The sequence below is a fragment of the Eleutherodactylus coqui genome, chromosome 4 (genome assembly GCF_035609145.1).
Source record: "Eleutherodactylus coqui strain aEleCoq1 chromosome 4, aEleCoq1.hap1, whole genome shotgun sequence".
In the NCBI taxonomy this organism is placed as follows: Eukaryota; Metazoa; Chordata; class Amphibia; order Anura; family Eleutherodactylidae; genus Eleutherodactylus; species Eleutherodactylus coqui.
The window spans coordinates 58,961,957-58,974,619 of NC_089840.1; the positions used below are offsets into that span (position 1 = coordinate 58,961,957).

Below are 12,663 nucleotides of genomic sequence, written 5' to 3' on the forward strand. Positions count from 1 at the left end.
ATGATGGTGCATCATGCATAATGATGCTATGTGCTACAGCGTACAGGAGTCTGACATGTGCTGTATCATTTTTACGTCATACCTGACATATAATACCAAGCTGTGTTTTAGGTTAGTGGGGAAACTTATGGTTGCCTGAGACTACCCTCATAACAATCAAAGTCAAAAAACAATATAGCAATGTAGCATAATGTAACATAATGGCTACTACTGTATAGCCACTCTCATAAATAGTTGCAGAGTATAATGCAATACAGACTTCTATATAAAAGTGAAATACTAATAATAATAATACAAAAAAAAAAAAGAAATATAAATTCTATATATTAATAAATAAAGTAAAGCGATTGGTTAACCAGGCAGTGAGTACAATGGTTGATGAACAGATACTCTGTCCGAGAATAAATAAATAATCAATGTATAAATATATAACACATGTATAACAATAACATAATATTTTTTTTTTTTTTTTTTAATATTTTTTATTTGTATTTTGATTGTAGGTGAATATCCTAACTATAGACTATTACCATTATTATTCATGTTATTACATCCTGCCCCCCCGTTTTCTGGCTTTTTGGCATTGCCTTTAATAACAATATAATTATGGTGGCTCCTCTTTTTGGGGTCACTTTTATTGTATGGCTGCTATGTTCCCCATTACAACAGCCCCCCCCCCCCCTCCGGTTCCCTTTCCCCCTCCTCCCTCCTTCTCTCTCTCCTCTCTCTCCCCCCTCCCACTGCCAGCAAGTTGTATCATATCACCGGCAGTCCAAGGGTTACACCGTCCGACACCATGACGCGTTACGCGTCAGGAGATTTTCCCATCACTACCCGGCATCCTCTCTATACCGACGGCATTTTATCATGTGACCCAATGACGCTGATCGCGTCATCGGGCCCCGCCTCCATCGCCCGGTAACCGGCCCACGCCAGCGGCAGTTTATTAACAACAGCGCACGATTCAGGTTAGCAGGACGTGCCATGGGGCTTCTCCCCATCCTTTGGGATGTAAGCAGGCGTGATTGGATTAATCACAGCACGTAACTACCCGGCATCCTTTCTATACCGGCGGCATTTCATCATGTGACCCAATGACGCTGATCGCGTCACCAGGCCCCGCCTCCATTGCCTGGTTACCGGACCACGCCAGCGGCAGTTTATTAACACCAGCGCACGATTTAGGTTAGCAGGACGTGCCATGGGGCTTCTCCCCATCCTTTGGGATGTAAGCAGGCGTGATTGGATTAATTACAGCACGTAACTCTATGATGCAGAACGCATCATTAGGCTCCTCCCCCTCCCCTCCCGCTCGGCAATTAGATTATTGCATTTGAGTACTACTGAAATGTTACTTCACTCTCTGACATTAGTGTGAGTTAGCTTAAATGAATGTCTCATCTTAGATACTTGATTAGTACATATAAAGTACGGCTACCAGATCACATGGTGCCGTTGATGTCATCAGTGCACGCCCAGCCTGGGGAACGCTGGACACACAGCACAGATGAACATGGGAGGGGTATGTCTTTTCTTAATTGTCTGTTCTTAACTGTGTATAAATATCTGCATTGTATATTGTTTTATATGTTAATGGCTTGAGAAAGGTGCTTTATTCTGCACCGAAACGCGTTGCCGTATTAAAAGTTCTGTTTGATCTCAACGACTGGAGAATCATCTGGTGACTTGAAGCTTAGCTTTATACCTTGTGGTGGACACTCTGAGGAGGGGGCATTTGTGCATCATACCCCCCTCCTTCCAAGTAAGTGTTTCATTTCACCACTGTCTACACGTGAATTTGTCCTCAGTGCATTTTTTCTGTGAGCGCGGATCTCCTTTTTCTGACAGTTTGTTTTTTCTCTCTTTCTTTAAAAATACTTTTAAGGTATACTGTACTGCACACGACAGGATGGAATAGCATGGTCTACTGAGCTATTCCATACCCTTTTTTGTGCTGTATACTCAAAAATGGGTGCCAATAACAGACACTTCTGGCCTTCATCCGACTATGGTGCCTCATGGATATTAAGACAGGGGCGTAACTATAGAGGGTGTAGGGGATGCGGTTGCACCCGGGCCCAGGAGCCTTACTGGGCCCATAAGGCCTCTCTTCTCCATATAGTGAGCCCAGTACTATGAATAAAGCATTCTAGTTGGGGGCCCTGTTACAGGTTTTGCATTGGGGCCCAGAAGCTTCAAGTTATGTCTCTGTGCAGCATGGTTTAGGTATGGGTACAGGTACAGATACAGATAGAGGGAGGCCCCAGCTCACCTTTTGCATCAGGGCCCCTGAGCCTTTAGTTACGCCCCTGTATTAGGAACTTTCCTGGTAAAATAGGTTACTTTCTGATGATACATTATCGTTAAGCAACACTGCGATGGATTATCATACGGTTGCGGCGAGCCGCTGCAGTCGAATATTGCTGCCGATAACCTTAATAAACATTGGTTATCTACTAAAATTTGCTCTGTCCGGCATTATGCAATATTTTCTTCATAAAACGTAGGTCCTTTGTGGAAATGTGCGGTACGTGACCGGCCACCTCAGCTCCCCAACACGCATTCTACCAAAGTACACATCAGATACGTTCAGGAAGCTATTTAGGGAAAGTCAGACATGGCACGGCCTGGGAAACGTCTAAAAGAGCCAAAATAGCATTTCAAGAAAAAAAAAAGCGAGGCCCTGCACCCTTGTTTCAATCACAAGCTGTTACACTTTGACAGGAGCAATGTAAACCTAAACTCAAGAAAAAGGGAAAATGAAAAAACAACTAAACTTCACACTGCTACAGTTAAACAAAGGGGTACAGAGGGCGGCGATTTAACAGATTTAATATAGTGTTTTACTGAGATGAATTCAACTTAAACTAATTTAAAGGGGTTTTCTACAATTTTGATGACCTGTCCCTAGAATAGGTCATCAACATCAGATCATTGGGGGACTCCAACTCCCGACACCCCAGCCAATCAGCTCTTTGGCTTCAGGAGGGTATTGCGGCCTCTTCGTTGCAAATCAGGCAGAACGCCGTAGATTTTCTAGTGGTAGTGTTCGGTACTGCAGCTCACTGTGACATTGCATTGATTTGAAGGGGACTAAGCCACACAAAGGCCATGTGACTGTATAAGGTGACGTCACAGGCCATATAAGAGGCAGCAAAGCTCACCGAAATACAGTGTGGCCTGTTCAAACAGCTGATCAGCTGGTGGACTGGGAGCCGTCATCCTACCAATAGGATATTGATGGCTTATCCTGAGAATTGGTCATTAATATTTTAGTCCTGCAAACCCTTTTTAATGTGTATCACACAGCCAGCCCTACCAGCTGCTACTCGGCCAATACAATTAAAGATCCTGAACTCGAAGTGGCCCCAACCACCTTCCTCTTGGGTGTCTTAGACCTTTGAACAGGCACGTCAAAGCTGGCGAAGAAGGCAACAGTTGTGATCCTTCATCTGCACGGAATGTGAAAGAGGGCAAGCGAACAGAATCCTTAAGGCAGTCCAAAAATGACTTACTAGGATTGGTGGTGATACACACTGTCCTACCAAGAAAATTTGGACTTTCCTATTAGTTGAATGGATCGAGTCTTATTAGCATATTACGTGTCCTAAACCATGCTACATAACATGTAGACCCTTGGAGGTGTCAGCCATAGTTTGTGACGGGAACTACACGCTATTGGATATACGGGTTATGCTGCCGCACACAAGACGTTCATCATGAAGCACAATGCATAGGAAGCAGACAGCTCTATTCCCTCTGCAGTGGCCAGGCCTGGTATGGCAGGCAAAGTTACTATTCATTTCAATGTAAACTTGGTCTGCAATACCAAGTGGTTGGGACTGAGTTGTTTGCTTCCAAAAGGAAATCAGCTTGATGCAAGAGTACAGCAGTCCAGAGAAAAGCTGATTGACTGGTCCTGTGCAACAGAACCCTGCTAATCTGCTATTGATGTCCTATCCCAAGGATAGATCATAAGTAGTTTACAACTGGACAACCCATTTAAAGTACGATGGATGCTCAGTTATGATCTGGGGACGTTTTACGCGGCATGGTCTCAGTCCATTGGTTGTAGTGGCAAGAGCCAAGAAGACGGCATTCTAGACAACAACGTGCTGCCGACAATGTGACGATCCTCTGGGAATGGTCAGCAATACTTCCATCAAGGCAACACACTGTCACAAATCCAATGCTGTTTTATTTTGGTTCGAGGATACGGATGTTCCACAATTGGAGCGGCTCCATACAGTCCCGACCTGAACCCTATTGAGCACCTTTGGGCCGAACTGGAACATTGGGGTAGAAAATATGAACAGTGGTCATCTTCTTTGAGAGAACTCTCAAGACATTTGCAGGATGAATTGAGGGAAATACAACAGAAGCGTTTCAGACCTTAGCAGAAAATATGCCACAAAGCGTATCCAATATCATTAGGGCTAAAGGAGGTCGTATTAAGTATTAACATATGGAAATAACTACTACTTTTGATTCCTTCTCCTTACTTTTAGCAGGATAGTGTATGCACCATTAAGGCGCCCTCAGGCTTCCAGGTTCGGGTGCGTCCACAATCTCTGGTCCTTCTGTAGTTACACCTCTAGAATTTAGGCATTTTTTTTAAAACTCCTAATATTAGCCAGAACCCAGGCTACACATTTACTATAAACTAGCTACATCACCATGAACTTGGTTACTATGTGACGGGGAGCGGGCGATAAGATCATTACAGTAGTGATGAGTAGACACGCCACATCCGGGACATTTTCTCATAGAAGAGGGTTCCTTGCAGACCAAGTTCTGATATATGATGATAAAAGATGAAATGGAACATACTCCAGTGTTGTCTTGGATGTGGGAGTTAAAATACAAGGACTATATTGTGCTTTAAAGGCTTATCACTAAAAAAACAAATTACAGCCGAACGGCCAGAATAAATGGATTCCCATCTAGGAGCAGCTGGCGAGATGGACATTTCTCCCAAGTAGAGAGAAATCCTTCTTGTCACTGCGGGATTATATACAGAGTTTCCAGGTCGTTGGGGTGAAATGCACATTACTTCACTAGTGAAGGGTTATCTCACATGTCACCCCAAAAATAATTAAAGCAATGCCCCGCGTAATGTACCATACGGTGCCAGCCCCGGGAAGGGATCACATATTAACCTGCGGTTTATTAGTACAGCTTTCATCCCTCTGAACATTGCACCTCTCCAGCCTGACCCTAGTTCAAGGGCAAGAGGTAATTATATGGTATATCAAGGGGCCGTGGAAGGGGCTCTGTGGTCTGACGAGATCTCCTAGGAGGGAAGGAAGAAATTAACTTTGATGCATTCCTGCTTTCTCCCTAAAGATTCATTGCAGAAGAAAGTAAAACACCCCCCAGGAGTTAAAGAATAAGAAGTGTGACAATTATTGCAAGTTTTATGCATTACATCACAAGAATCTCGATCCTGAATAATAGAGCGCAAGACATTGTGAGACGCCGAACGCTTATATTATACAGACATCAATCTCACAGCAGGACGCAATGTTAACCACAAGAACATAAAAAGTGCCCAAAAAGCCCCAATGTAGCTTTCATACAACTTTTGTACTTTTTTTCCTATAAATATATTTTTTTTAATATAGCGGATAAAAGCCAAAAATGTTTTCCTACTAACCGGCTCCATGTTGGTCGGGTCTGCGGTGAATAAGCTTACATGAATTGTCCCACAGTTAAGATGGCTGTACACGACCGGGTCGGATTTAGCATGCAGGGTCTGGCTGTTATCCCGCGTACTGGGCAGTCGGTCATGTGCAGTACAGATTTTTTTTTTAATATTTGTATTTTACGTGTCATCGCTAGACAAGGACGCGGGTCAGAAGGCCTCCATTGACTTCACAGCAAAACAGAGCATGCAGCGATTTTTTTCTCCGCTTGCAAAATACGCAAATTCGCATCCGCGAGTGTGAAGGAAAAAGCGGGCATACCTTTTAATGCGTGCAACTTGCCGCAATAGGAATCCGGTCATGTGAAGCCGGCCTAAAATGGTATATTTCTCTGTTTTTAAGGTAGGATTTTTTAATAGGTGGGATGATCCGAGCTCCATGGATTAAAAAATAAACCTTTGTGTGAAATCCATAAATTCCAGATGCTGGAGACATTGACCCCGAACACAGATGCATTTCAGATGCGAAACAGGCCGTTAATCATTGCCGGTATGGCTGCCACTGCCTTGTAATTTATGCATGGTCCATGCTAGAACCGTGCACCAGAATCTACAGATGCTCCAACGGCAGGCAGCTAATATAGCTCTCTCGTTGGTAAAACATACATTTTCCAGTTGGAATTATCTTACAAAAATGCTTCTGTGTGTAGATGTAGCAGCGCTGGCCTTAGGTTACATGGCACCCTGTGTGGACTTTTATTTTGCCCCTTTTCATGTTATAAGAAAAAAAAACTACATATATTGCGCTGATAAGCCTTCTGCTCTTGCAGAAACAGCAATATAGCAGCACATTCACAGCAGAACAGTTCAACGGAAAAAAAAAAAATTTTAAAAAAAAGAATACGGTGCCCGAGCCAAGCTCAGAACATAAATACGGCGCCTGCGCCAAGCTCAGGACACAAATACGGCGCCAAGCTCAGAACACAAATACGGCGCCAAGCTCAGAACACAAATACGGTGCTCGCGCCAAGCTCAGAACACAAATACGGCACCCGCGCCAAGCTCAGAACACAAATACGGCGCCCACGCCAAGCTCAGAACATAAATACAGCGCCCGCGCCTAGCTCAGAACATAATTACGGCGCCAAGCTCAGAACATAAATATGGTGCCCGAGCCACGCTCAGAGCATACATATGACATGCACCAACCTCAGTACATAGATATGATACCAGAACTTAGTTAATAAGAAATGTATTCACAGAACGAATCACATAACACAAACACAGTAGCAGCACTAAGCAGTTTTTTGCGAGGGCACCTTGGAACATCAGAGGGGAGAAGACAGAGCCAGGAGGATGAGGATTTCTGGAGCTCCTTAAGACACTGCTGCACTGAGGAAGCTGATCATCTGACTAGGTTGATTTGAGGGGGATAATCTTCCCCAGCCTACATTTGCCTACTGGCCCACCTATAACATGGCAGCCAGTGTCCTATGGCTGGCCAGGGCTCCTACTGCATTGATTCTTGGTGTGTGACCTGCACAATGGCAGCAATCACTCCACGGTCTGTGACCACTGGCACTGGACACATTGAGGCAGATGCACTAATCCTGTCCGCTACATTATGTTTTTACAAGCTGGAGTCTGTGTTGGTACAATTCTTTCGACTCCACCAAAATGGGACTAAACGCCGACCGTCTCCACGGCCCTGGGAATTATTAGACGCTCTGATCCAAGTTTACATTGTTTAACAATATTATTAATTCAATGCAGCAATTGTTACATATTTCCTTTCATAGGAATTTAGAAAAGTCTTGTAATGTCCTATAAATATAAGCGCTATTCGTCTAATGTAATGAAAAACAGGATGTGAAAACAGCAACAGAAAGTCAGTTATTGCCTTGTCCTTATTCCAAAAAACATAATTTAGCCTCCATCTAAACACGAGTTCTATATGAAGGAGCCGGGGGGCTGGGCAAGGAGTCGCGGGGGGGGGGGGGGGGGGGGGCTGGGGAAGGAGGACTGAATGATAAATTTGCTGCAACTTTACAGCTCTCGTCTAACTTTACACCACCCATTACCTGGCTTAGTTTGTGCCTAAATTTGGGCACGTATTGTTGCCTTTGAGTCATGCCCTTTACCACTAAGCCACACCCCTTGCTGTGCATGGCAGATTCCTTTTTTTGGCTAATGCTACCCAAAATGTGTCTGAAAGGAAGTGTGACATTGCACGCCATACTTGGCCGCATTTTCCAACCAAGTCTTGGAGCTAGCACATTAGTACATTTGCCTCATTAAATTGTGTGAGGGAATCAAAAACACCAGGGGGCGCCAGAACAAGTAGGTAACAGTAATACCAACACGGAGGAGCACTTACAGCACACTCAGTGCCATCCCTTCTTCATGCTGCTTGCGTATTTCTTTATGTTTTAGTGTCCCTCCAACAAAATCTGCCCATAAGAAATGTTTCCAGCTACAAAGGTTTGATTAACATGTAAAAAGTAACAAGAATACACCGTGGAATATACCAGCTAGAAAATGACTGAAATCTAGTATGTGTGCAGAGAAAGTAACAATATAGGCATTACACTGAAATGATTTGTCTTTGCAAGTTAACATATATCCAACTTTAAACAGACTGGATTTGGCGCAAAAACAATAGGATTCCTTCATTGGTGAACAATTAAACATATGGTGCTCTTATATATGGTGTTATTAAGACATATCAGTCATTGTATGTAGTATGTGGTCAGTTTACAACTATTGCATGTTATGAGCTGAGCAGCCTAATATGTACTTCTGCGGGAAGAGATTCAGTAAGGTTTAACCCTTTCCAATCCAATTTGTATCCTGCTTTTCCTAGGGGGCTTACTCTTTTTCTGCCGTTATCAAATGGTGCTATCTGCTGGCTAAATCCAGTACTGCAGGAGGTGACTCGTTGGATAGGCTTTGACAGCAGAGAGGCTGGAAATATGCAGTAAGAGAACCCCTGAGGGATGTCTTCTAATATCGGAGCTGTACAGCCTTAAATCATAATGTCTTTAGATGTCAGACAGTAGATTGGAAAGGGTTAACATGTGCGTTGGAACTACCGCCGCAGCATGCAGCGCTTTTTCTTCCGACTATAGTAAATAGAGTAAAATCTAGGCTGTTTGGCCGCGATGATTCAGAAGAGAGCAGGAAAGCAGAGTCCCGGACGCAGATGAGAAACCACCATGCGGAATGATTGACAGCTGTGAGCATGTAACACAGGGATGGCCATCAATCGTTGAGTTACTCCATTCAGACTCATTAGCTCAGAGTGAACAGGAATGTCAGTCCCTATAAATAAGGGTCCTTTTAACACAGACTGAAAAAGCATTAAGATTCCTGCGATTGGCGACAATCGTAACGATTATCAGTCCAAATGCATGCACGACTGAAAAAGGATGATAAATTAGTTTACCATTTAGTGTCTGCGTGCATAAAAACTGAATGACGGATCGGCACGTGTGAACAGGCAGTCGTTCATCTTTGAATGATTGCCCGTTTACTGTGAATGGAGGCGGGCGGGTCGGAATGATCCCCGGCCTACTACGCCTCCATTCACTAGCAATGAAAAAAAAGCACAGGAACGATCAACTCTCGGGCGGCCTGTCAGGCATCTGCACCCCAACATGTTGTCCCGTGTAAAAGCTCCCTTAGTTATATTAACCCTTTGCAATCCAGTTTTGGATTCAGGGTTTCCTAGGGGCTTTCTCTTTCTGCCATTATACAATGGCGCCATCTGCTGGCTAGAGCCAGTACTGCGGTATGAGACATGCTGGAAAGGCCCCCGACAACAGAGCAGCCAGTAATATACAGTAGGAATACCCTGCCGGACGTCTTAGAACATCGGAGCTGTACAGCCTTCAAATCAGAAAGTCTTCAGACGTCAGACAGTGGATTGGAAAGGGTTAAATGTTTTCCTACAAAACTAAAGCTCTTCTTACACAGTCTGATCGTCAGGCAAAAACATTCCTTCACCCGGCCAAGACTGCTATTCCACCTATTCTAGCGGTTGCTGCTAGCGCACGCGTTTCGCCGATACCCGCCGGGCTGCACTTGCAAGTTCAGTTGCAGCCTGACAATGTGCACTAGTGTATGAGCTTTAACCCTTTCCAATCCACTGTGACGTCTGAAGGAATTCTGATTGAAGGCTGTACAGCTCCGATGTCGGAAGATGTCCGGCAGGGTATTCTTACTGTAGCTTACTGGGCGCTCCCATACAGCAGTACTGGCTCTAGCCAGCTGACTGCGCCATAGTATAGTGGCAGAAAGAGAAAGCCCCCTAGGAAACCCTGAATCCAAAATTGGATTGCAAAGGGTTAATAGCGTTAGTGTAATCACACCCCGAAAGAAGACTAGACGAGCAACGTTCGGCTTGCTTGATGATCGACGCTCCTTCATGAAGCCAAGAATCAGACATGTGAAAGGACCCTTTATATGCCAAAAGACATAGCAGCATGTTCATCAGGTTCCCTTTAAGTAATGCAGCCTGTAACGACGGCCAAGAGGGATTCATCTGAACTTATTACTGGATTTATATACCCAGATCTGGCCAAGTTGGACAATAATCCTGTTGCTTTTTCTTACCCAATTGACAAAGTTCTGGCCTCAATATACTTATTTAAATTTCAAAGAAGGAAAATTCATTCCAGGAAAACAATGACTATTATATGAATTTACTGGAGTCTTCAGATAAAGCCATGAAGGCCAAGCCAAAATAACCAAGGCCAATAAAAGCACTTTGGGATAAAGTACTGCTGGGCAGCATCTAGCGCTCGCCCAGATCCCTGACCACAAGGAGCAGCATGCAAGGCTTTGGCAGGGTATACATAACTGTATTTAAAGAGAACATGTCATTGCAGCCCAGTTTGTACCTGGATCTGTCCCTTGCCCATGATCTTGTCCATGATCTCATTGTTGTCCTTGTTGAGTTTGCTCTTGTCATAGCACTTTTCATAACACAAGATCCGCAGGTACTGAGAACCTTCCAGCTCTATTTCAAATTCCTGCCGGGGTGGAAAGAGCATTAAACGTATCTGTTGTCACTGTTCAGAACTCGGGCAGTTCTACTAGGTAGTCCTATGGACGTACCGCATGCATAGACTACAATCAATTGTACATTGCAAGTTGATGTTAAAGCGAATCTGTAAAGCGCTCCCACAGCCATCGTCAAGGAGAGGGAAGGACTCGACTGTGTCCTGTGTATTCTCTGATTGCTTTTTAACAGCCAAGTGACACAATGTTTGTGTGTCATAACCGGTTTCCCTGAAAATAAGACACTGTCTTATATAAATTTTTGCCCCCAAAGAGGCACTAGGTCTTATTTTTTGGGATGTCTTATTTTAATTACCTAGCTGGCTCGGTCCAGGTCCCTCCCGCTGTTCTCCAGAGCTCAGTGTGGTTCCTGTATTTCTCGGCTGCCCACGCAAATAAATCCTGCCTCCATGAAGCGATGGCTGTGATTAGTTCTTCAAGCATTGCTCAGCCAATCAATGCAGCGCTCAAAGAACCAATCACAGCCATTGCTTTGTGGAGGAGGGATCTATGAATCCCGTAACCAAGAAGTAATCCAGTGTGGGCAGCCGAGGATTGCAGTAACTGTACCAGGGGGCTCTGGAGAGCTGCGGGAAGGACCTGGACCGAGCCTGCTAGGAGATGTATTCCTATTTTTTTTGTATGTAATGTAACAAGGGCTTATTTTTGGGGTAAGGCTTATATTTTGAGCCTCCTCGAAAATCCTGAAAAATCAGGCTAGGGCTTGTTTTCAAGAAAATATAGCAGGAGCACAGACCTGCCCTTACTGCCATTAGCTTATTACCCTGACGAAGCCTAGTGAGGCAATATGTATGGGGTCTCTCTACCACTATGGCTTAAGTTTGTGGTTACTTACTATTCTTATTTATGGTTTTCTCCATTCTTGAAATTTTGGACTCACATGTACCTCTCCTTGAACTTTGTAGGTCTGTTTTCTACTTTTTTGAATGCCACATCATTCATGGTTACCATGCATCTTATTTGGATGTTTGGTTGACTATATCTTGCTATTAAAGAGGTTTGCTCAGAGTCAATACTATTCAGAAATACAGCCATCAGGGCAATCAGCTGATCGCTGGAGTCCTGCTCCCCCGCAGGCGCACCCCCAAGCAACTCTTGCCCAGGTGAAGAGGTGGCCCGCAATGCATTTCTCCTGTAGTGGCTACTGCAACTGAAATGTAGTATTATACTGTGGCCACTCTCTGCTCTGGCTGCCCGTAAAACTACAATATACTGCAATACAGAAAAATATCATCGAAGTCCTATTAGGGAACGCAAAAAATATAAAAAGAAGAAGAAAGTTTTAAGTGTTAAAGACAAAGTGCCAAATATGAGAGCTCGACCTCCGCTGCATTCACCCAGCATTCGGACTCTGACCGATCATAATGCTGCCCTCTATCCTGTGCATAAGGGATGACTTCAGATTTCGGTACAACCCCTTTTTTTTTTTTTAATTAAAGTGTTTTTTATTAAACTTTTTTCACCTTTTACATATTATTAAAACATTTCTTACATAACTTTGGTTTCCCCCCCTTCCCTCCCCCCTCCCCCTCTCCCTCCCCCCCTAAGATCTCTCTCTCAGTGTTCAGTTCTTTGGGTAAAACTGTCTCTAATTAAACAATGTGCTTTATCGTAGCCAATAGTAACAGTTCTTGTATTGCTTGTTTGTTTTCTTCTTTGGTCTTTTTGTTGCTTGTCCTCTTGCTGTTTTCTTTTACTGGTTCAGGGTTATTTTTTGTTGCATACACGGGGCGGCGCCATATCCTTTGCCCCTTGTCTGGTCTCTCTCTCTCCCATCCCTCCCTTCCCATCCTATATCGTTGATCCTTACCGCTTTATTTTATTATGTAGCGAGTCTGTAAGTTATTCTACATTTCCTAATAATCTCTGTATATATCAATTACATGCTTTGTTATGTCCTATTAGATCTTCGATTTACTGGTGCTTCCCCACACGGC

At 44.0% G+C, this 12,663-nt stretch overlaps 1 protein-coding gene across 3 annotated transcripts in view; it reads right to left on the bottom strand.

Moving 5' to 3' along the window:
- ABR (ABR activator of RhoGEF and GTPase) overlaps positions 1 to 12,663 on the bottom strand; it is a 361,360-nt gene that overhangs the window by 53,109 nt on the left and 295,588 nt on the right. For all 3 annotated transcript variants that reach the window (XM_066599543.1, XM_066599544.1, XM_066599545.1), the window contains one exon: positions 10,546 to 10,677. In XM_066599543.1, coding sequence (XP_066455640.1) covers positions 10,546 to 10,677 — 132 coding nt within the window. The remainder of the gene's footprint in view (positions 1 to 10,545; positions 10,678 to 12,663) is intronic.